This window comes from Schistocerca serialis, chromosome 1 (genome assembly GCF_023864345.2).
Source record: "Schistocerca serialis cubense isolate TAMUIC-IGC-003099 chromosome 1, iqSchSeri2.2, whole genome shotgun sequence".
Lineage (NCBI taxonomy): Eukaryota > Metazoa > Arthropoda > Insecta > Orthoptera > Acrididae > Schistocerca > Schistocerca serialis.
In genome coordinates, this window is record NC_064638.1 from 229,265,067 (window position 1) to 229,288,194 (window position 23,128).

At 40.3% G+C, this 23,128-nt stretch overlaps 1 protein-coding gene across 1 annotated transcript in view; it reads right to left on the reverse strand.

Annotated features, from left to right (window-relative positions):
• Positions 1-23,128, reverse strand: part of LOC126466382 (guanine nucleotide-binding protein-like 1) — a 61,211-nt gene that overhangs the window by 14,172 nt on the left and 23,911 nt on the right. The window contains exons 7-9 of the mRNA XM_050096381.1: positions 9,079-9,167; positions 8,843-8,968; positions 8,611-8,736 (exon numbers count right to left, since the gene is read on the reverse strand). Of these exons, the coding sequence (XP_049952338.1) occupies positions 8,611-8,736; positions 8,843-8,968; positions 9,079-9,167 (341 nt within the window). The remainder of the gene's footprint in view (positions 1-8,610; positions 8,737-8,842; positions 8,969-9,078; positions 9,168-23,128) is intronic.

Below are 23,128 nucleotides of genomic sequence, written 5' to 3' on the forward strand. Positions count from 1 at the left end.
AGTGGCTTGTTCCTTCTATTGCTGAAACTAAGTGTAGAGGCTACTTGAGGCAGAGACAAACTGTCCCTGTTCAAAACTATTCCAATGCAAAACTTCTACTTAGCTGACAGTTGTAGTTGCTTCCACCAGAGCATCACCATCTTCTCATAGTTGCAGTTCCTATAGACTCATCAGTAGCGGCTGCTACCTTCTCGATGCTGCCGGGCCTCGTCTGCTTGTGCCCTCTTCAACGTCTGCGACAACTCTGCTTCTTGCTGCTTGTGGATGCCCTTAAATACCCATTTTGAAGGTCTGCCCTGCTCGGACGCAGCCCTCGCATCCTCTTTCTGTAACTTATTTTTCGGTCTTCCCGGACATTTTGTCGTTGTGGACCTATATTGGTTTCGATATGTCCGGCAGAGTCCCAGGGCGGAAAGCTCCTTCTCGCCCTCCAAGGTCTGGGAGACGGGCTGTCCGTATCCTCGACGTGTTTACTAGGTGAGGCTATTTGTACTGTGTGACACTTTCCCTTCCGTGTCTGCGGAACTCCGGGTTTTGCTGTGCGGCATCCGTGTAAGATATACTGGCTGAACCTTTACATTATGCGTTGCTAAGTATTGCTATGTCATTTTGTTAATTAAATCCTATGGGGACCTGACACCTCCCCCCAAAAGTACATTAATGCGCACTACTCAAAGTGCTGTTAATACATCAAATTGTTACAATTATTATAATTTTCTTTATCTGGAAGAGAAACAACTTTACATCACAGTATTACAAAAAATTGTCCTTATACTACCCTGAAAGAAAATGACTACTTGCTATGTTCTATCGCCTATTCTTTATAAATACTCTGTCATCTGCATCTCATGGATGCCTTTCATAGATTACTATTTCTTCGTCTCTGTCTCCTGATCTTACAGGTAGTCTCGATGTTTCAGTTGCATTAACTACAGTTGTTCTTACACAAATTGAGTGACAACAGCTCCCTCCTCCCTTCTCATCAAACAACTTCTTGTATAAATATTTACAACAATTAAACTTCACACAACACAGAAATACAATGACTATGATAATTAAACTTATACTGATATACGTAGTAATTGAATATGTTTGGACTCTTTTCTCTCTCTCTCTAATTCAATTTGTTCCTTGTCTATGAATTTACTAATTTCGTCCAGTCTTTTACCTGCTACTCTTAAATCATCTAGATTGGAAGTTACGTGCTTCAAAGGTAAATCAAATCTTATTTCCGACTCATTAATTTTCGTTTTCACTTCCTCACAACAATCTAAATTAATATCTACATTAGGTATAATATCTTTCCTAGTATAATTGCTTTGAATCACTTTGTCTGAATGGATGTGTGTCCCATATCCTTCACAATTCTTTTTGAATTTTATTATTCCTCTCCCAAGAAGTTTTACATCCTGTGACGGATGCGAACTGCATAAAATCGTCATGTCTTCCTCCTTAGGTACTATATACAACCATTCATTGGTACTTAACCGAGTCCATAAACTTTGTTCAAAGGAAATCATTTTCTTAACACAATTAGTTGGGATCTGTGTATCTTGTAGTAACTTCACAGTCCTCTTGGTCATACATTGATATTAGGCCAAACGTGTGTTTACATATTTTCCTATTCTTATCTATTTCCTTACATTCTAAATGCTCATAGGATACCTTAGCATATAACTTTTTAGAACTATCTAACAGTAAATATTCTTTTTCCAGCTGTATGTAAGTAAACTGTCCTGTGCCAGCTGTTACTTCCACTTATTTTCAATTAGGGGTATATTAATCACATAACCTAATACTTCCTTGGTTACAAATACATCCAGATCCATAACTTTTAAAAGTATATATCCATATTCCTCTACTAGAGGGATGGGAAATCTTACGTCTCTTAAGTTGTCTTGAATTAATCTTAAATTCTGAACAATTTACACTGGATTCACAATAAGAGGTGCAAGGATACCCTTCTGTGCATGAACTATGGCACTTACTAATTGTTCATATTGCACACCTATCTCATTAAACAAGCCTTGCAACTGTAGGAGCTGCTCATTGATCGTCATGAATGCTGCCATCCAACTCAAACCATGATCAGTTGTTTTCAATGAATAGGTGATAAATTGTTCCAGCTTGGCCATTCCGTTCTTGAGCAATTGCTCATTCGAACTGATTGATTCTACCGTTCTATTTAGACCGGTCAGCGTGGCTCTGACTACAGCCAGCCTTTATCGGGTGAATTTCTATGACATTGTCTGCTTCTCCAAGCGCTTGAAAACAGTATGACCACCCCACGCAGATGACAATCCAAATCCAAAACGTCACTGGTCTGGGCACCCTGCTGGGTCTGTAAGTGAAATTTTATAGCCTAATAATATGGCTTCAGCCTGTTAGCATGTACTTTTAATTATTCCTTTCTATGCGTTTTCAATACCACATTAGGCAAATCTACTTCCATTACTTCGTAGGGACCTCTAAATTGGGATCTAGTTTCTTCGATTTCCCATGTCTTACAGTCTCGTCATGTAGCAGCACTCTGTCACCTATCTTTTAAAGTTTCGGGAATTCTCTGTCTTGTCATAGTAAGCCTTGTTGGTTAATTTTGCCTCTTTTATTTTCTCTCGTGCTATCCTATGTGCTTCCTGCATTCTTGTTTTGAACTGGTCTACATAATTGTCATAATTGTGCCCAATTGTGGCTGTCTCTTTCTGTAAGATTCCTGGTACATTCACAATTCTCCCAAACAGTAACTCGAATGGGGTATACCCGGTGCTGCTATGAGGGGTAGTATTAAAAACAAATGTACTGTAAGGAACCCACTTATCCCAATTGCTGTGGTCCTCGTTTATAAAGTGGCTTAAGTATTCCACTAGCGTTCGACGCATCCTTTCTAACGCTCCATTAGTCTGGGGACGAAAAGCAGTGGTCTGGATCTGTTTGATTCTCGATATTTTACATAATATCTTAAACACTTGACTCAGAAAGTTTGATCCTTGGTCTGTTAACAATAGTGATGGAATTCCATATCGTAATATAATTTCTTCAATGAATTTCTCAGCTATTGTATCTGTGTCTTGCCTCTCCACTGGAATAGCTACTGTGAACTTACTCGAATCATCCTGAAATGTTAAAATATATTTATTACCTCCTGTTGTTACAACTAGAGGACCAACTACGTCCATATAACGCTTCCCAAACACAGTTTCTGCCATGTCTGTAACAACTAATGGCATCTTTATCTTACTCTGCGTAAACTTATTTCGCTGACATTTATCAAGTGTTCTAATGTATTGCTCAACATCACCTTTCATTCCTTTCCATGAACCGTATTTCTTTAAATGTTCTACAGTTCGGTGAATACCTTGGTGTCCGCCTAGTGGATTATCATGTACCTCCTTCAAAATTTCGGCTTTCTGTTCCTAACTTAGCTCTGCCTCCTCTTCCTCTAACTCATTAGCCTCAGTTATCATTCTTATTAGCTCTTGGCTTTCCTTCACCTGTGCCTCTTCGTCACTTTGTCTCAGTCTGCTTAATGCATTTGCATTGGCGTGTATATATATAACTTCGTATGAATACTCTTCTAGTTTTAGCCTCCATTTTAATAAACACGATGATGGGTCTTTCACACTGAAAATACAAGTTAGTGGCTTATGGTCTGTGACAATCGCAAATTTTCTCCCATATACATATGGTCTGAATTGTTTTGTTGCCCATACTAACGCTAAACACTCTAGCTCAGTTGCTGAGTAATTCCTCTCTGCTTTATTTAATGATCTTGAAGCATATGCTATTGGCAAATTGCTTCCAATCTTCCCCTGAGATAAAACTGCTCCAATCGTGTCACCACTAGCATCTGTGGTAATAACGAATGGTTTCTCAAAATCAGGATATTGTAATATGGGGGGATTGATTAACTTCTCTTTTAACTGTTCAAACGCATCTTGCTGCTGTCCTCCCCATTCATAACTTTCATATCCCTTCAGCAATCTGTGCAAGGGTGCTGCAATCTTACTGAAGTCCTTCAGAAATTTCCTATAGTAGCCTATTAATCCTAGGAATCCTTTTAACTCTTTTTTTTTTGGTTTTTGGTACTGGGAACTTCTTCACTTTTTCTACGTTCCTTTCCTCCGGTTGTACCCCTCTGTCTGTGATTTTATGTCCAAGAAATACTACTTCTTTACGCAAAAATTCACACTTAGCTGGCTGCAACTTTAGCCTGTGTTCCCTTAGTCGATCGAAAATTTCCCTCAATTTTTCATTGTGTTCCACCAATGAGCTTCCATTAACAAATTATATCGTCTAAATACACCAAGCACTTGGTTCCTTGTAACCCCGTTAGTGCAACATTCATTAATCTCTGAAATGTACTAGGTGCCCCTTTTAATCCCATTGGCAGTCTCTTGTACTAATATTGCTGATAATTGGCACTGAAAGCTGTTTTCTCTCTGTCCTGAGGGTCCATTAATATCTGTAGCCACTTGCCAAGTCTAACGTGGAAAAATACTAGGCCTTTCCTATTTTCCGATATATTCGGTATTGGGAATGCTTCCTCTACTGAAATCTCATTTAACTTTCTGTAACCCGTCACCAACCTGTACTTCATTTGCCCACTAGCATCAATCTTCTTTGGAACTAACAACACTGGTGCGTTCCAGGGACTCTGACTTTCCACAATAATATCATCAGCCAACATTTTCTCTATATGTTCCCTCAATATCAGTTTCTGTGCTTCTGGGATCCGATACGGTCGAACACTGATAACTTCGCCTTTGTGCTCAGGCAGTATCGGAAGGATATGCTTTACTGTTTCTGTAAAGAATAACCTGTCCCCCTTTAAATGAAACACATCACACACAATTTCTGCAACTCATGCTTTTCTTCTTCGTTTAAATGCTCCATTCGTAAAGCTTCTCGGACCTGTAAGCTGTGATTCCTATAACTTTTTGCCTGTTCGGCGCGTCTTGCACTCTTCGTACTGCGGCTTCATTGCGTATCTTTTCTGCCACTAATTGTATGGAACTTAAATCACATTATTCCTTTCTTGTATTCAGTACACTAATGATACACTTCCCTTGTACGTTTCATACTATCGCTTCTGGAACATAAATACCTTGTGTTATCTCTTGTTTCGGTACAATAATCTCTTCACCTTCTGAAATAGCTTTGTGTCCCTTGATGCAAATTCTCATAACTTTCTCCTCCCTTGGTCCGATTGTTCCACTTCTGTCGCGACTTAAGCGCTCCTGGCTTTGCGTCATCTCGCCTGATCGCTGTCTCGGCCCGATACTCTCACCGACGACACTCTGGTCCTTTAAATTTTTGTGGTACGGCCTATAACATCGTTTCTTCCCACACTTTCCATTTGTCGGGTCCTTACCCTTCTGATGCGCATTTACCTCTCGCATGCTTTGTACTTCTCTTGGTTCCTTTGTTGCTTCCTCTTTGGGCACTGCTAATAATGGTGTTGTCCATCCATTTATTTCTAACTTTCTGTTTCTGTAATCAATGACTGCTCTTTGCTTTTGCAGAAAATCTGTGATTACCGAAACATTATAAGGAACATCTATTCCTTTGCTTAACACGTGAAATGTGTGTTTCCACAATACAGTTTTGACTATTCTCAAAGTTAATATCACAGTGCCAAGTGTACTTACTGTACCATTTGTTACCCCTTTTAACCTCAGCATTTGTGCTCTGTCAACTGGTAACCCTGGGATCATAGCTTCTCTCTTAATTAGACTAATATGTGCTCCTGTATCTATTAAAAACGTCAATCCTCTACCAATTTCTTTGCAATGAGTCGTCATAACATCGTTTTCTGCCTCGCAGTCTATCACCCTAACCTTGGGTCATTTGGTGGTGGTAACATGTGACTGCTCCGTATCCCACCTCCTTAGTTTCCCGAAACCACTTTCTTTTTTCCCTAGGCTACTCCAACTTTTTCCATACATCGGTATGTGGTATGTCCGTATTTATTACATATAAAACACTTGGGGGTTCGGCAGTCTGTCGCCTCGGCAGTCTGTCGCCTTATGCCCACGTCTCTGACATTTCTCACGAGTTATAATTTTCCTACACTTAGTATCTGTATGCCCTGACTCATCACAATTATAACAAAAATTCTGGAACCTCCTAGCTTCCTCTGCCCTAGTGGGTGTCTTTACCCATTGTACTTTACTAATCATCTTTGGTTTCCTACATTCTCTAGCAATGTGACCCTTTTTCCCCACAATTATACCATTTTTCTCCCTAGTTATTTCTAATTTCTGTCTATCTACGAGCCCCTTTATGAAATCGTCCCTTTTCTTTCATCGATAGCAGTGCACTTTCCTCTGGCTGTGCTATTTCTACTGCATCCCCAAGACTTATTTCTTCCCCTCTGCTGTGAACAATTGTCTGTATTCTATCATTTACTAGTCCCTGAATAAAGCATGCACAACCTAGTGCATAAACCAATTCTAATGCACCTTTCAGCTGTGCCTTTTCTGTTACTCGTGTTATGGTAACTCTGAACGATTTGGATAGCTCGTCTATCCTATTACCCCAAGATGCTACAGATTCTCCCAGATATTGCCTTGCTTGGAACATGCAACATGCGTAGAAATCTATGGTTCTCTTATCCGAATAATTCTCTTCCAATATGCTTCGAACCTCCGGCCAATTATTTGTTTGATCCCTCACTAATAGTTTCGACCTGGCCTCCCCTGTTATTTTGGACTTTACATATTGGAACAATAACTTCTCATCCTCACTTTTAACAACATCGAATGAAGCATTCAAATTCTCAATGAACTCTTGCAATTCCATTTGGTTATCCTCAAAAATCTTAGGAACTAAAACTAACGCATGTTTCGCACTTATGCCACTCTTATCACTACTGGAGGATGTCATTGTTCATAATTACAAAGGACCTTACTACTACTTCGACACGCTGTCTTGCCTGTGTCTGCTGCTAGCTGCTGGGCCACTCGTCCCGTCCACTGGGCTCTGCTAGGCCTCCCTATTGCTGGCTCTGCTGCTCGATCTCTCGCTGGGCTGCTGGGCTCCTCTCTGGTCTGCCGGGTCTTGGGCGCTGCTACTCATATGGGCCTCTTCTTCTTGCGGTGATACTCGGTGGTACAACTGTCTGCTGCTCCTTATCTTTCCCCCCACTACACATATAAGGCACCACTCCACATCTAATACCAATTTTTTTTTTTTTTTTTTTTTTTTTTGCGTCCTGGCAGGGGTCCCGGATTCCAATATAGAGTTGGGTGAGCCTGCGTGGCACAATTGAGACGTTGATGACAATTATGGGTTTGTGGTTCCCTTTAACTAGCCTTTATTACGGAGGTGAGAGGGAGTAGAATCTCCTGGACTGTCTAAGGGCATGTAGGAGGTGTAGATACATTAGACAATACTTTCAATAGGTAGTGGGTATGAGGGGGGAATTGGCAGCACTGAACTGTCAAAACAGGAAGGTGAGATTTCTCCTTTAACACAATTTATTGAACTAATATCACAAAGGACATGTGAGGTGTCAGACCCTTCCCCTTACTCTGTACACTTCTATAGATTCAGCCAGAATCTCCACTTCTCACTCTATGTCGGAAACGACTACTCACGAGAACTACCACCTTTGAATTCACTCTTTGTATAAATAATGGACCCTTGTCCTATCTCACAGGAGACAAGCACCAGCCAGTGGCTTGTTCCTTCTATTGCTGAAACTAAGTGTAGAGGCTACTTGAGGCAGAGACAAACTGTCCCTGTTCAAAACTATTCCAATGCAAAACTTCTACTTAGCTGACAGTTGTAGTTGCTTCCACCAGAGCATCACCATCTTCTCGTAGTTGCAGTTCCTATAGACTCATCAGTAGCGGCTGCTACCTTCTCGATGCTGCCGGGCCTCGTCTGCTTGTGCCCTCTTCAACTTCTGCTTCCTGTTGCTCGTGGACACCCTTAAATACTCATTTTGAAGGTCTGCTCTGCTCGGACACAGCCCTCACATCCGCTTTCTCTAACTTATTTTTCGGTCTTCCTCGACATTTCGTCGCTGTGGACCTATATTGGTTTCGATATGTCCGGCCGAGACCCAGGGCAGAAAGTTCCTTCTCGCCCTCCAAGGTACGGGAGACGCACTGTCCGTATCCTTGATGTGTTTACTAGCTGAGGCTATTTGTACTGTGTGACACTTTCCCTTCCGTATCTGCGGAACTCCGGATTTTACGGCACGGCGTCCGCGTAAGAAATACTCGCTGAACCTTTACATTATGCGTTGCTAGAATAGCTATGTCATTTTGTTAATTAAATCCTCTGGGGACCTGACACAACCATCTGAGACTTAGACATTTGTTTTCTAAGGAATTCTTTAACTGTCCTGAGATTCAGTCAGCTGTGTTAACACAATAGTGTGTTGTTTGAACATTAGTGCACAGATACACAGTTCACACGATAAATACAGTAAACTGCATTTGTAACTGTGCCAATGAACTGATGTAAATGTTTCACAATTCAAGCCCATGTGTCCTCTAAAATGAACACAACAATTGCTCTTAGGTGAATGAGTGTTGTTCTCAGATGTTACAGAACAAGTAGTAGTATAATCCTGAAAAGAATGAAATTACAATGACTTACTTGCAATGTCTTTGGGACTTTTGATGGAAAAACCAGACCTGGACAATCACAAAGTCTGACATTTGATGTGAGGTAAATAGTTTGGAAGTGTTTCGTGTGACCTGGGGTCCTAGAAACACTCACCACCTGAAATATTATACAAGTACTTTATTTTACACAATCTGCACTGTTACTTGCATTACATGAGATCACTATCAATATAGAAAATACAGTAAGATAATTATTACTTTACCTTTTTTCCCATTATGGCATTCATTAATGATGATTTCCCAACATTTGGTTGCCCTATACAGCCAATAGTAAGAGCTCCCTCTCGATACCTTACATGTTCAATATAGCTCGTGTCTACCTTTTTCATCTGGGGGAGAAAAAAGGAAAAATATCATTTATTGGATTTATTTATTTCAGTTGTATGTTATGGATTGCAACAGGATTTCATGTGGAAAAACAATATTTTCATCAACTTACTTCCACAGTTTCTTCTATTTCTAAATCATCACATTCGTACTCCGTTTCCATCTCCTCGGAGATTTTACTTTGCCAGGAACTAAGGTCAACTACAAAGAAATACAACAGAATCTGATACTGATCCAGAACTGTGACAAAAATTGTCATTGTACATTAATACGATTCATTTCTATTTCCCTCCAAGCTCTGCATACCAGAAACTACCACCTCATTCTGTTATGTGAGTAATATTGTATCATCCCCAAGTGTTGCTGAAATAACATGAGGAGCCTAGATTCCAATCTAAGTGGAAAACTGTGGATGCAATATTTAATAACAAATGATTTTAGGAAAGACAATTCCTCTTATACAGGCAGCAATAAGCATTCTGAGCTCCTGAGAGCTTGCTAAAGATGCAAGATTTCAAATTCATAGTAAACTGCAATGTTCAGATATACAATTATTGACTATTTACAATATCTCTAAATGTCTTAATGGTGTCAAATAATGCTTACAACTGAAAAAAGTGTCAGAAACTCACATACTTAATTATCTCACAAAGCAATACGCATATCACCATGCATTTCTAACATACTAATTAGCTTCATTATTAAATTATTAATTATATTCATATTTTGTGAGCAGTCAATATGAAAGGAAAAATAAGTGAGGTATAATGAGACAACACAGACGTAATTATTGTCTTGGCATCTCCAAATAATGAAATGAACAATAGATTATTTAGCCAACAAGTACATTTTATTCTGCCACTGAGCAGTTTTTCTTACTGAGGATGCTTACCAGCATTACTGGATTCTTACGAACTGGAACAGTAATGGTTAAATTAAGATTCATATTGTGACCAATGTGATTAGGAGTTTAATGTCTGACTTCACAATGAACCATCTATCTACATAATTGTGTTAATACTTCAAAACTGTTCCACCAGTTTCCTGCCACAATTTGGAGTTTCAACGTAAGTCAAACAAAAGATGTTTCAAACCAAATATACTACTTCAAATTTGTTAATAAAATTAATTTTATTTTATAGCACCACTGAAACACAACAGTTATTAATTCAGTGTATTGATAACTGCTGTGTTTCAGTGGTGCTATAACACTTATATTTCATAATTAATTTTATTACCTGACAGTACAAGGTATATTTCAAGCCAAAAAGATAACTGAACTTGTCTCATATTTTACAGTTTTGAATAAGATACTCAGGAAAGCAAACTCTGATTGTAATAAGAGCTCAGTCAACAGATCTGTGTTGAGTGCAAACTTTTCACCAAGAGCAGCTTCACCAGATATCAGCTGCTGAATAGTTTTGGGCCTCAAAAGTAGGATGAGTAACAGAGTTAGAGACCAATCACATACTGAACCTCTTACTGAGCTGTATTACTTAATGCATCTTTCTCCTCTAGTATGAGTTTCCTCCTACTTATAAATCTAGATACTATCTTTTTAGTCCATGCACCCTTATTATCAACCACATCTTTTCTTACTATACATTTCAGTGCCCAGGACGCAATAACAGCGCCATAGCAAGAGAATGGAAAGGAAAGGAGGAGAAAAAAAGGAGAAGCATTCAACCTGAATTTAACTGTTTCCAGAACTGAGCACTTCTTCCATGTCCAGTGATTCCTTTTTCTTTGTAAGTAAGTTTGTTTTACACTGCAGAGCCGCATCACACTTAACAAAATGAGGGGGCACCCAAGTGAATTTTACGTATTGGGAAGTAAAAATGGAAGATTAAGGTTTAACATTCTGTCAATAACAAGGTAATGATATATGGAAAACGAGCTTGGTTTTCTTTCGAACTGAAACACCCCAAAATTTTTCCCCCTGCTGAAACTTTCAGTCATTGCTTCTTTGCTGTAAAGATGGCATTGTGTGTGTGTGTGTGTGTGTGTGTGGAGGTAGATTGCATCCCTGCCCCGTTTTATGCCCTTTTTAATCCAGGCACTTTGTTCTTAGTCTTCCAGTCTTACTCTTTCTTCTTGCACATATCGCATATTACCTGCCTTTCCCTATAACTCACTACTATTTTTCTCAGAATTTCAGACATCTTGCACCATTTTACACTGTCAAATGCTTTTCCTGGGTCAACAAATCCTATAAATGTGTCTTGATTTTTGTTCAGTCTTGCTTCCATTATCAACTGCATCGTCATGAATGTCTCTCTGGTGCCTTTATCTTTCCTAAAGCCAAGACGATTGTCATCTAACAGATCCTCAATTTTCTTTCCCATTCTCCTGCATATTATTCTTATCAGCAACTTGGAAACATGAGCTGTTAAGTTAATTATGTGATACTTCTAATGCTTATCTGCTCTTGCTATCTTCGGAATTGTGCAGATTCTCATAATCTGATGGTGCATCCTGAGTCTCATAGATTCTACACACAAACTCAAAAAGTTTTTTGATTACCATTTCCCCCAATGATTTTAGGAATTCTGATGGAAAGTTATCCATCCCTTCTGCCTTATGTGATCTCAAATCTTCCAAAGCTCTTTTAAATTCTGACTCTAGTACTATCATGTCATCAGATAATTCCTCCCCCTCACACATGCCTTCAATGTACTCTCTTCACCTTTCCACTAGCTCCCTCTGCACTTAACAGTGAAATCGCCATTGAATTCTAAATGTTGCTGCCTTTGCTTTTAATTTTACCAAAGGTTGTTTTGACTTTTCAGTAAGCTGAGTCAGTTCTTCCAACAACCATGTCTTTCTCAATTTCTTCACGTTTTTCCTTCAGCCATTTCATCTTGGGTTCTCTGTATTTCCTATTACTACGTTCCTAAGTGTCTTATATTAGAGTATTCCTGAATATTTTTATACTATCTTCTTTTGTCAATCAACTACAGTATCTCTTCTATTACCCAAAGTTTCTTCACAAATTACCTTTCTTGTATCAATGTTTGTCTGTATGGCATCTGTGATTGGTCTTTTTGGAGATACCTATTCCTCTTCCAATGAACTGCCTGGTTGGTACCCCTTATAGCAGTATCCATATCTTGGGCGAACTTCAAATGTATCTCATCATTCCTCAATACTTCCACGTCCCACTTCATTCCACAGTTATGTTCAGGACAATTCTCTTGAAATTCAGTGTACTCTTCACCATACCTAAATTGTGAGCTGAGTTTATATCTACTCCTGCATATACCTTACAATCCAATATATAATTTTGAAATTTCTGTCTGGCCATGATGTAATCCACCTGGAATTTTCCAATGTCTCTGTGACTTTTTCATGTGTAACTACTCCTCTTGTGATGTGAGAGTATTCACTGGAATTTACTGCAGACTCATTCCTACTATTAAGCCCATATTCTCCTGTATCAATTCTTCTACTCTTTCCTCTACAACCACATTCCAAGCCCATATTACTAGTAGATTTTGATCTTCCTTTACATACTGAATCATCTGTTCAATATCCTCCATCTCTTCCTCTTCTGCTTGTGATGTTGGCATATTTACCTGAGCTACTATTGTCAGCACTGGATCCTATTGAATCTGACGAGAACAACCCTGTCACTTACCTGTTCACAGTAACACAGTCTCTGCTCTACCTTCCTATTCATAATGAATGCTACTCCCGTTATGCCATTTTCTGCTGCTGCTGATATTATACTATATTCATCCGACCAGCAATCCTTATCTTCTTTCCATTTAAATTCACTGACCCCCCCTCTATATATAGATTGAGCCTTTGCATTTCTCTTTTCATATTTTGTAGCTTCCCTACCATATTCAAACTTGTGACATTTGACACTCCAACTCATACAATGTTGCCCTTTCATTGGTTAATCCGTATTTTTCTCATGGTCACTTCTTCCTTGGCAGTCCCCTACCAGAGACCCAATTGGCAGACTAATCTGGAATCTTTTGCCAAATGTAACATGCCGGGCTGAATCCTTGTATTAGCGCCACTTAAAGTTCACGTCACAACCAGATGTAGCGAAACATTTCGTCTCCCAGTAGATAGTGTGCAGTGTTCCTGACCTACCTTGCTTTGCTTATTCAATATTGTCTTCTCGGTAGCCGCGTCCGTCTCACCTAAATCACACTGCAAATAACAAGCCAGGATCCTAGATTATGTTTTCCAAAATCAAAAGTCAAGACCTTATTCATTGTTGAACACTTATGAAAACCACAGTGCGATTTATTTGTTATCATTCACACACAATATTCATGTGACCAAACCTCTTACACTTAATAATCATCACATTAGGAAGGTCAAAAACTTCCAGTCTTTAACAATGTTCACAATACGCGTTAAATGTTCAAAGCCGAATACAATTACACTTTTTTTGCACGGACCGGAAATGTTAAGTTTCTGTTTCAAGTATTGTCACATCACATTCTGGCACCGACTTGACGCACTATGAGGCTGAAGGCCACAGAATCTGTAGTCGGAATCTGAGAAGTGAAAATGAAAAAAAAATAAATAAATAAAAGTTCATTGCTTAACTAAGTTACTGAAAGAGTGTAAAACCAAAACAGGATAGCAGTGGGCAACCCTGCTTCATTACACAATGGAGAGGAACTTTTCTTAATTACAGTGCAGAAGTTCTGTGGGTACACCGGATGTGTCTTTAATACAGCGGTTTCCATTGCCTTATTCATCCTTATGCTGTTAATCATCGCAGATTCTTCCACCTTTTAGGGGCTGTTTCCCACCTGAAGGGCAAGAGGGTGTCCAGAACCTCTATCAGCTCCTCTCGTCGCTGATGATTTTTCTCAAAGTTTCAGCTGTGGTGAGGGTCAACCTGCGACTCAGGACATTTGATTACTAGTCAAAGATGCTATTCCCTGGACTACAAGTACCAACTTATGATCCTGGCAAAGGCAAAGGCTCCACTGCTGTGGTTATGAACTACCGGAATACGTCCATTTACAAGTCCTGCCACAGAGACCCCTTTTCAGAAATCCAGCAGGAGCTCCAGTCCCTCTACAGACCCCAAAGTCCATCCCAGAACCTCTCCCTCCTCACCCCCATATTCCGACATTCTACATGCTTCCTGAAGTATGTAAACCCAACCACACAGGATGTCCCATTGTGGTTGGTTACTGTATGCCCACAGGGAGAGTCTGTGCCCTGTGGACCAACACCTTCAGCATATTAACCATAACCTATCCTCCTACACAAAAGAAACTAAGAATTTCCTCAACTGATTCTTCACATGTCCTATTCTTCTATCATCCAGCACCCAGCTCATCACTATCAATTCCACTTCCCTCTACACTATATCCCGAATGCCTAAAGCTTGCCACTATTGACATTACCTTTCCCATTGCCTCATTCCAAACCTACAACCCTCTTCCTGGTCACCACAACCAACCACTTCCTCATCACAATTACTTCTCCTTTGAAGGCACCATCTACAAACAAATTACTGGCACAGCAATGGGCACCAACTTGATGTGATCCTATGCCAACCTATTCATGTGTCAACTAGAGGAATCCTTCCTAACCACCCAGACTCCCTAACCACTCACTTGGTTTGGCTACATTGACAACATCTTCACGGTGTGGACTGAGGGTCAGGCCACCCTATCCCATTTCTCCAGAACCTCAACATCATCTCCCCCATCTGCTTCACCTTTTCCTCCTCAGCTCAATGATCCACTTCCTTGATGTCAACCTCCACCTCGAGGATGGCTACATCTGTACCTATGTTCATATCAAATCTACTAACCACCAACAATATCTCCACTTCGACAGCTTTCACCTGTACGACACCTAGCAGTCCCTTCCATACAGCCTAGCAACCCATGCTGACTGCATCTATAGTGACAAGCTGTCCCTCTCGAAATGTGCGGAGAGTCTCACTGAGACCTCTACAGAGTGAAATTACTCTCCCCAACCCGCCCAGAAACAGATCTCCCACATCTTGTCCAATTACCCACTGTAGAGCTCCAAAGGAACACTCCCCTTGTGACTCGGTACCACCCAAGACTGAAGCAACTGAGTCAAATTCTCTGCCCGAGTTTTTATTCTCTCTCGTCTGGCCCTGAAATAAGAAATATCGTCCCTACTATCCTCCTCATCACTCCCACAGTGCTACTCCGTCTGCTACCCAAACTACACAACAGCCTTTCTGTCCCTATTCAAACCCTGTTCTCAACACCTTACCCCATGGTACACCTGCGATAGACCTAGATTCAAAATCTGTCCCATACATTCCTTCACAACCACCTCCGTCATTCCTGTCATAGGCATCTCCTCCCTCATCAAAGGCAGGCCCACCTGTGAAAGTTGCAACCAATGTGCTACATCCAAAGTGAGCATGACCACTAACAAGCTTTCTGTCCACATGAACAGGCACTGCTAAACTGGGGCCAAGAGACAGATGGAACACCCGACTGCTGAGCATGCTGCCCACCACAGTGCACTTGCTAATGACTGCTTCACAGTCTGTGCCACCTGAATTCTTCCCACTAACACCAGATTTTCTGAACAGTGCAGGTGAGAAATCTCCCTGCAACATATTCTTCATTCCCATAACCCAATGGCCTTAACTTTCACTAGTCTCTGTCCTGATCCTGCACGTCCCCTCCCCCCTCCCAAGAAAGCCCTACATACACCTTCTATTCCATCAGCACACCTGCATAATCTTTTACTTTTCTCTACTCTACTTTCCCCTTGTCTCTCCCTCCCCCCTGCCCCCTCCCCATGCAAGTGGATAGGCCTTGAAAAACTGAACACAGATCAATCGAGAAAACAGGAAGAAGTTGTGTGGAACTATGAAAAAAATAAGCAAAATATACAAAGTGAGTAGTCCATGTGCGACATATGTAACATCAAGGAAAACTTGAGGTCAGGAGCTCTGTGGTCCCGTGGTCAGCGTGAGCAGCTGTGGAACAAGAGATCATTGGTTCAAATCTTCCCTCAAGTAAAAAATTTATTTTCTTTATTTTCGCAAAGTTATGATCTGTCCGTTCGTTCATTGACGTCTCTGTTCACTGTAATAAGTTTAGTGTCTGAGTTTTGCGATTGCATCGCAAAACCGTGCGATTAGTAGACGAAAGGACGTGCCTCTCCAATGGGAACCGAAAACATTTGATCGCAAGGTCATAGGTCAACCGATTCCTCCGCTGGAAAACACGTCTGATATATTCTATACGACACTGGTGACAGATAATAATTGTCTGAAAATGAAAAATTAAACTCTTCACTCAAGGGAAGACTAGAACCCAGGACCTCTTGTTCCACAGCTGCTCACGCTAACCACGAGACCACGGCGTTCCTGAACTCGCATTTTCCTTGATGTTGCCTATTTTGCGCATGGACTACTCAGTTTGTATATTTTGCTTATTTTTTTCATAGTTCCACACAACTTCTTCCTGTTTTCTCGATAGATCTGTGTTCAGTTTTTCAAGGCCTATCCACTGAGCCAACTTATAACTAAATCTGAGGTGGGGTGCGATAGGGAGGTTCCCTTGTTAGTACCCAGAGACCACAATGGCCATGCGTGTGCGAGTTATGGAATTATGCACATGTCTGAGTGGTTCTCTTTCCTTTTCTTTTCACCATGTGTGATGAAATATTTGTCTGATAGCTAATAATATGATTTTTTTCTGAGTCATTAGTCATCAGACTGGTCTGATGCGTCCCATCACAAACTCCTCTCCTGTGCCAACCTTTTCATCTCAGCACTTGCAACCTACATCCTTAGTTATTTGCTGGATCTATCCCACACTTTGTACAACTACATAGTTTTTACAGCTCCCTCTAGTACCATGCCAGTTATTCCCCTATGTCTTAGGAGATGTTGTATCATCCTGTCTTTTCCTCCTGTCAGCGTTTTCGGTGTATTCCTTTCCTCGGTGATTCTGCGGAGGACCTCCTTATTCGTTAGCTTATGAGTCCACCTAATTTTCAACATTCTTCTACAGCACCACATCTCAAATGCTTTGATTCACCACACCTCAAATGCTTTGATTCTCCTCTGTTCCAATTTTCCTGCGGTCCATGTCTCAGTGCCATAAAATGCTGTGCTCCAAACGTACTTTTTCAGAAATTTCTTCCTCATAACCTTTGTTTGACATTAGTAGACTTCTCCTGGCCAGGAATGCCCTTTTTTTCATTACTAGTCCACTTTTTATGTCCCTCTTGGTACATCCGTCATGGCTTATTTTGCTACCTAGGTTGCAGAATTCCTTAACTTCATCTACCTTGTGATCATGAATTATGATGTTAAGTTTCTCACTTTCTCATTTCTGTTACTTCTCTTTACTTTTGCCTTTCTTCAATTTACTCTCAGTCCATATTCTGTACTCATCAGACTGTTCATTCCATTTAACAGACACAGTAATCCTTTTCCATAAGCAAATCTTAACATTAAAATCCTTTCACCTTGAATTTTAATCCCACTTTTGAATTTCTCTTATTTTCATCACTGCTTCGTCGATGTATAGATTGAACAGCAGGGGCAAAAGACTACATTCCAAACTTACATCCCTTTTAATCCATGTGCTTCATTCTTTGTCTTCCACTCCTACTGTTCCCTCTTGGCTCTTGTACTTATTGTATATCATCCATCATTCCCTATAGCTAAACATATTTTTATCAGGATTTCAAATATCTTGGACCATTTTACACTGTTGGACACTTTTTCCAGGTCAACAAATCCTTTGAACATGTCTTGATTTTTCTTCAGTCTTGCTTCCATTACCAATCGCAATGTCAGAACTGCCTCTCTGGTACCTTCACCTTTTCTAAAGTCGAACTCATCACCATGTAACAGTTCCTTAGTTTTCTCTTCCATTCTTCTGTGTGTTATTCTTGTCAGCAACTTGGATGTATGAGCTATTAAGCTGCTTTTGCAGCAATTCTCGCACTTGTCAGCTCATGCAATCTTCGGAACTGTGAGGATGATGTTTCTCCAAAAGTCTGATGGTATGTCGTCAGTCTCATACATTTTACATAACAATGTGAATAATCCTTTTGTTGTCACTTCTCACAATGGTCTTAGAAATTCTGATGGTATGTTATCAATCTCTTCTGCCTTATTTTATTTTAAGTCTTCCAAAGCTCTTCTAAATTCTGATTCTAATACTAGATCCACTATCGCGTCCCTAGTGAACACATTATTGTGGCCACGATAGACACGAAGCCCACGCCTACCACAGTAGTAGAAGTTTATATGCCAACTAGCTCTGCTGATCACGAAGAGATTGATGACATGTATGATGAGACAAAAGAAATTATTCAGATAGTCAAGGGAGACGAAAATTTAATAGTCATGGGTGACTGGAATTCGATAGTAGGAAAAGGACGAGTAGGAAACGTAGTAGGGGAATATCGAATGGGGGTAAGAAATGAAAGCGGCAGTTGCATGGTAGAATTTTGCACAGAGCATAACTTAATCATAGCTAACACTTGGTTCAAGAATCATGAAAAGAGGTTGTATACATCAAAGAGGCCTGGAGATACTGGAAGGTATCAGATGGCTTATATAATGGTAAGACACAGATTTAGGAACCAGGTTTTAAACTGTAAGACATTTCCAGGGGCAGATGTGGACTCTAGCCACAATCTATTGGTTATGGACTATAGAGTAAAACTGAAGAAACTGCAAAAAGGTGGGAAATTAAGGAGATGGGATCTGGATAAACTGACAGAACCAGAGGCTGTAGAGAGTTTCAGGGAGAGCATTAGGGAATGATTGACAGGAATGGGGGAAAGAAATACAGAAGAAGAAGAATGGGTAGCTTTGAGGGATGAAATAGTGAAGGCAGCAGAGGATCAAGTAGGTAAAAAGACGAGGGCTAGTAGAAATCCTTGGGTAACAGAAGAGATACTGAATTTAATTGATGAAAGGAGAAAATATAAAAATAAATGAATGAAGCAGGCAAAAAGGAATACAAATGTCTCAAAAATGAGATTGACAGGAAGTGTAAAACAGCTAAGCAGGGATGGCTAGAGGACAAATGTAAGGATGTAGAGGCATACATCACTGGGAGTAAGATAGATACTGCCTACAGGAAAATTAAAGATACCTTTGGAAAAAAGAGAACCACCAGTATGAATATCAAGAGCTCAGATGGAAACCCAGTTATGAGCAAAGAAGGGAAAGCAGAATGGCGAAAGGAGTATATAGAGGGTCTATATGAGGACAATGTACTTGAGGACAATATTATGGAAATGGAAGAGCATGTAGATGAAGATAAAATGGGAGATATGATACTGCGTGAACAGTTTGACAGAGCACTGAAAGACCTAAGTTGAAACAAGACCCCAGGAGTAGACAACATTCCATCAGAACTACTGACAGCATTGGGAGAGCCAGCCTGACAAAACTCTACCATTTAATGAGCAAGATGTATGAGACAGGCAAAATATCCTCAGACTTCAAGAAGAATATAATAATTCCAATCCCAAAGAAAGCAGGTGTTGACAGATGTGAAAGTTACCGAACTATCAGTTTAATAAGTCACGGCTCCAATATACTAACATGAATTCTTTACAGACGAATGGAAAAACTGGTAGAAGCCGACCTCGGGGAAAATCAGTTTGGATTCCGTAGAAATACTGGAACATGTGAGGCAATACTGACCCTACAACTTATCTAAGAAGATAGATTAAGGAAAGGCAAACCTACATTTCTAACATTTGTAGACTTAGAGAAGCTTTTGACAATGTTGACTGGAATACTCTCTTTCAAATTCTGAAGGTGGCGTGAGTAAAATACAGGGAGCGAAAGGCTATTTACAATTTGTACAGAAACCGGATGGCAGAAATAAGAGTCGAGGGGCATGAAAGGGAAGCAGTGGTTGGAGTGAGAGAGGGTTGTAGCCTATCCCCAATGTTATTCAATATGTATATTGAGCAAGCATTAAAGGAAACAAAAGAAAAAATCAGAGTAGGTATTAAAATCCATGGAGAAGAAATAAAAACTTTGAGGTTCGCCGCTGACGTAGTTCTGTCAGAGACAGCAAAGGACCTGGAAGAGCAGTTGAACGGAATGGACAGTGTCTTGAAAGGAGCATATAAGATGAACATCAACAAAAGCAAAACGATTATAATGGAATGTAATTGAATTAAGTCGGGTGATGCTGAGGGAATTAGATTAGGAAATGAGACACTTCATGTAGTAAATGAGCTTTGCTATTTGGGGAGCAAAATAACTGATGATGGTCAAAGTAGAGAGGAAATAAAATGTAGACTGGCAATGGCAAGGAAAGCGTTTCTGAAGAAGAGGAATTTGTTAACATTATGTATAGATTTACGTGTCAGGAAGTCGTTTATGAAAGTATTTGTATGGAGTGTAGCCATGTATGGAAGTGAAACATGAATGATAAATAGATTGGACAAGAAGAGAATAGAAGCTTTCGAAATGTGGTACTAAAGACGAATGATGAAGATTAGATGGGTAGATCACATAACTAATGAGGAGGTATTGAATAGAATTGGGGAGAAAAGAAATTTTTAGCACAACTTGACTAGAAGAAGGATTCGGTTGGTAGGACATGTTCTGAGGCATCAAGGGATCACCAATTTAGTATTGGAGGGCAGTGTGGAGGGTAAAAATCGTAGAGGGAGACCAAGAGATGAATACAATAAACAGATTCAGAAGGATGTAGGTTGCAGTAGGTACTGGGAGATGAAGAAGCTTGCACAGGATAGAGTAGATGGAGAGCTGCATCAAACCAGTCTCTGGACTGAAGACCACAACAACAACAACAACAACAACATCTCTTCCCTATTGACTCTGGTTTCTTATTCTATCACGTCATCAGGTAAGTCCTCCCCCTTGAAGAGGCCCTCATTGAATTCGTTCCACCTATTCACTCTCTCCTCTGCATTTAACAGTGGAATTTTCAACGTGTATGTCTGTCACTAAACATCTCCTCTGTGTAGCAAGTCTCAGCATTTATCCTTTTCAAATTGTTGTTAATCATCCATACGACATATAAAAACTTTTTAGTCTTAGCTGTGGATCTTCTTTGACAGCGTCTATCATCCTCTCTACATAAGGATATCAAATAGTGGAGCAGCACTGTGGAACAAGTTGTACAAGTATCTTATATGCATTCACTGCCTTTTTCTGTACACCTCTAAAAAAACAGATTACACAATCTTTCGGTAGAAAATATTCCACCAGGTGGCTGGAGGGAACAAAACTATTCACAGTTCAGATAGCAAGTTACTTACAAACACCAAGTAACACTAATTATGATTACTATTACAATTATTTCTAGCCTGCTCTGGTTGCTGGTGTATTTTAAACTCCTGTTCAAATTCTTTCCCCCAAAATCTCACATCTTGTTTTATTTGGGATTTTTGTCAAGTTTGTATTCTGTCACCAGACAATGAGCCCCACTATCTTGGTCTTGAATATGTTCTTTGTTCTATGCCCCCCCCCCTTTTTCACCACCTACTGCAAGATCTAGTGTTTTCCCATTACTTCATATTCATGTCTCTTCATTTGCTCTTCAACTCTGCAACATTATGGCCTTTTAATTCATGATTTTAATTTAATTCATGTGTGTTTTTATTAATCAGAACACACTTACTGGTGGATGTACTTATTTAATTCACTAAATTCTTAGTGATATGAGCTACTTCCTAAATTTCCAGTTTTATTTTATTTGTGCAACCAGTTTCAGTATTACCTTATGCCATCTTCAGGTCCCCAGACCAAAGTGCAGGAAGAATCCCACCTCTGTACAAAAGGTGGAATTCTTCCTACATATCGATCGTGGGGCCTGAAGATGGCATAATATAATACAAAACTGGTTGCACAAATAAAATAAAAATGGGAATTTAGATGACTGAAGGTGTTTTGATATGACCTTTCATTCCTTATACATCTTACTGACTATTCTCACACCTAACTACATTTCCTTTGAGGGGGGATATCCAAACAAATCTGCCACACTCCCATGGGCAACAGCATGGCACCCTCCTATGCTAACCTGTTTATGAACCATTTAGAGGGAAGCTTCCTAATGTACCTTCGTTATCTGAACCAAGGGTCAAAATACCATAATCTCTTTCTCTGTAGCCTCAACACTGCTCCCATTCACTTCAACTGGACCTTCTCAGCTAAATGAGCAACCTTCCTGGACATTGACCTCCACCTCTCTCATGGCTCCATCCATATTTCTGTCCACACTAGTCATCAAAAATGCCAACAGCCATAATCCCTTCTATAACAAAAATTCACTCCCATATAGTCTGGCCAACTGTGGATGGTTTGTTTGGAGTGACAAAAAAATAATTCCCTTTCCCGGTAGCCTGAAGGTCTCACAAAGGCCTTTACAGGCAGGCACTATCCCCCAAACTTATTCTGCAAACAGATTTCCCACGCCATGTCTCCAAACACCCCTAATCCTCCCGTCACCCTAAGAACAAGCTGCAAATGACCACCCTGCTGCCCCCCCTCCAATATCAACACGCAGTGGAGCAATTTAACCATGTCTTTTGCCAGGTCTTTGAGTATCTATCAGCGAGCCCAGAAATGAAGGACATGCCACCCATACTCCTACCCACCCATTTTAAAGTGGTATTCTCCTGTCCACTCAACTAACCCAATGTACTGGTCCATCCCAATGCCACTCACACTCTCAATCACATGTCATGAGTCAGACCCCTTTGGGAGACCCAACTGCAAGACCTACCAGCACATTCTATTCTGGTCCCATCACAGGATTATCCTATCCCATCTCGGCACGAGAACCTGTGAAAGTAGTCATGTCATGCGCTTGCTCTCCTGCAATTTCTGTACAGCTTTTTTTGTGGTCAAGACCACTTGAATGAATGGCCACTGCCAAATTGTAGCAACGAGCAGAGTTGGCCACCTAATAGTAAAACACACTGCTGAGTGCAGCATGCTTGATTACAATGGCTGCTTCACAGCCTGTGGCATTTGGATCCTTCCCCCCAGCACCAACTTTTCTAACTATGTAGATGCAAGTCATCCTTGCAAGTCATCCTTCATTATCATAATCCTTCTGGCCTCAATATCTGCTAATCTCCTGCCCCATACCCTCTCCCTCTAGTTCTTCCTCTCTTCTGTCACCCCGCTCCCAATCCACTCACTCACAGCATCATCA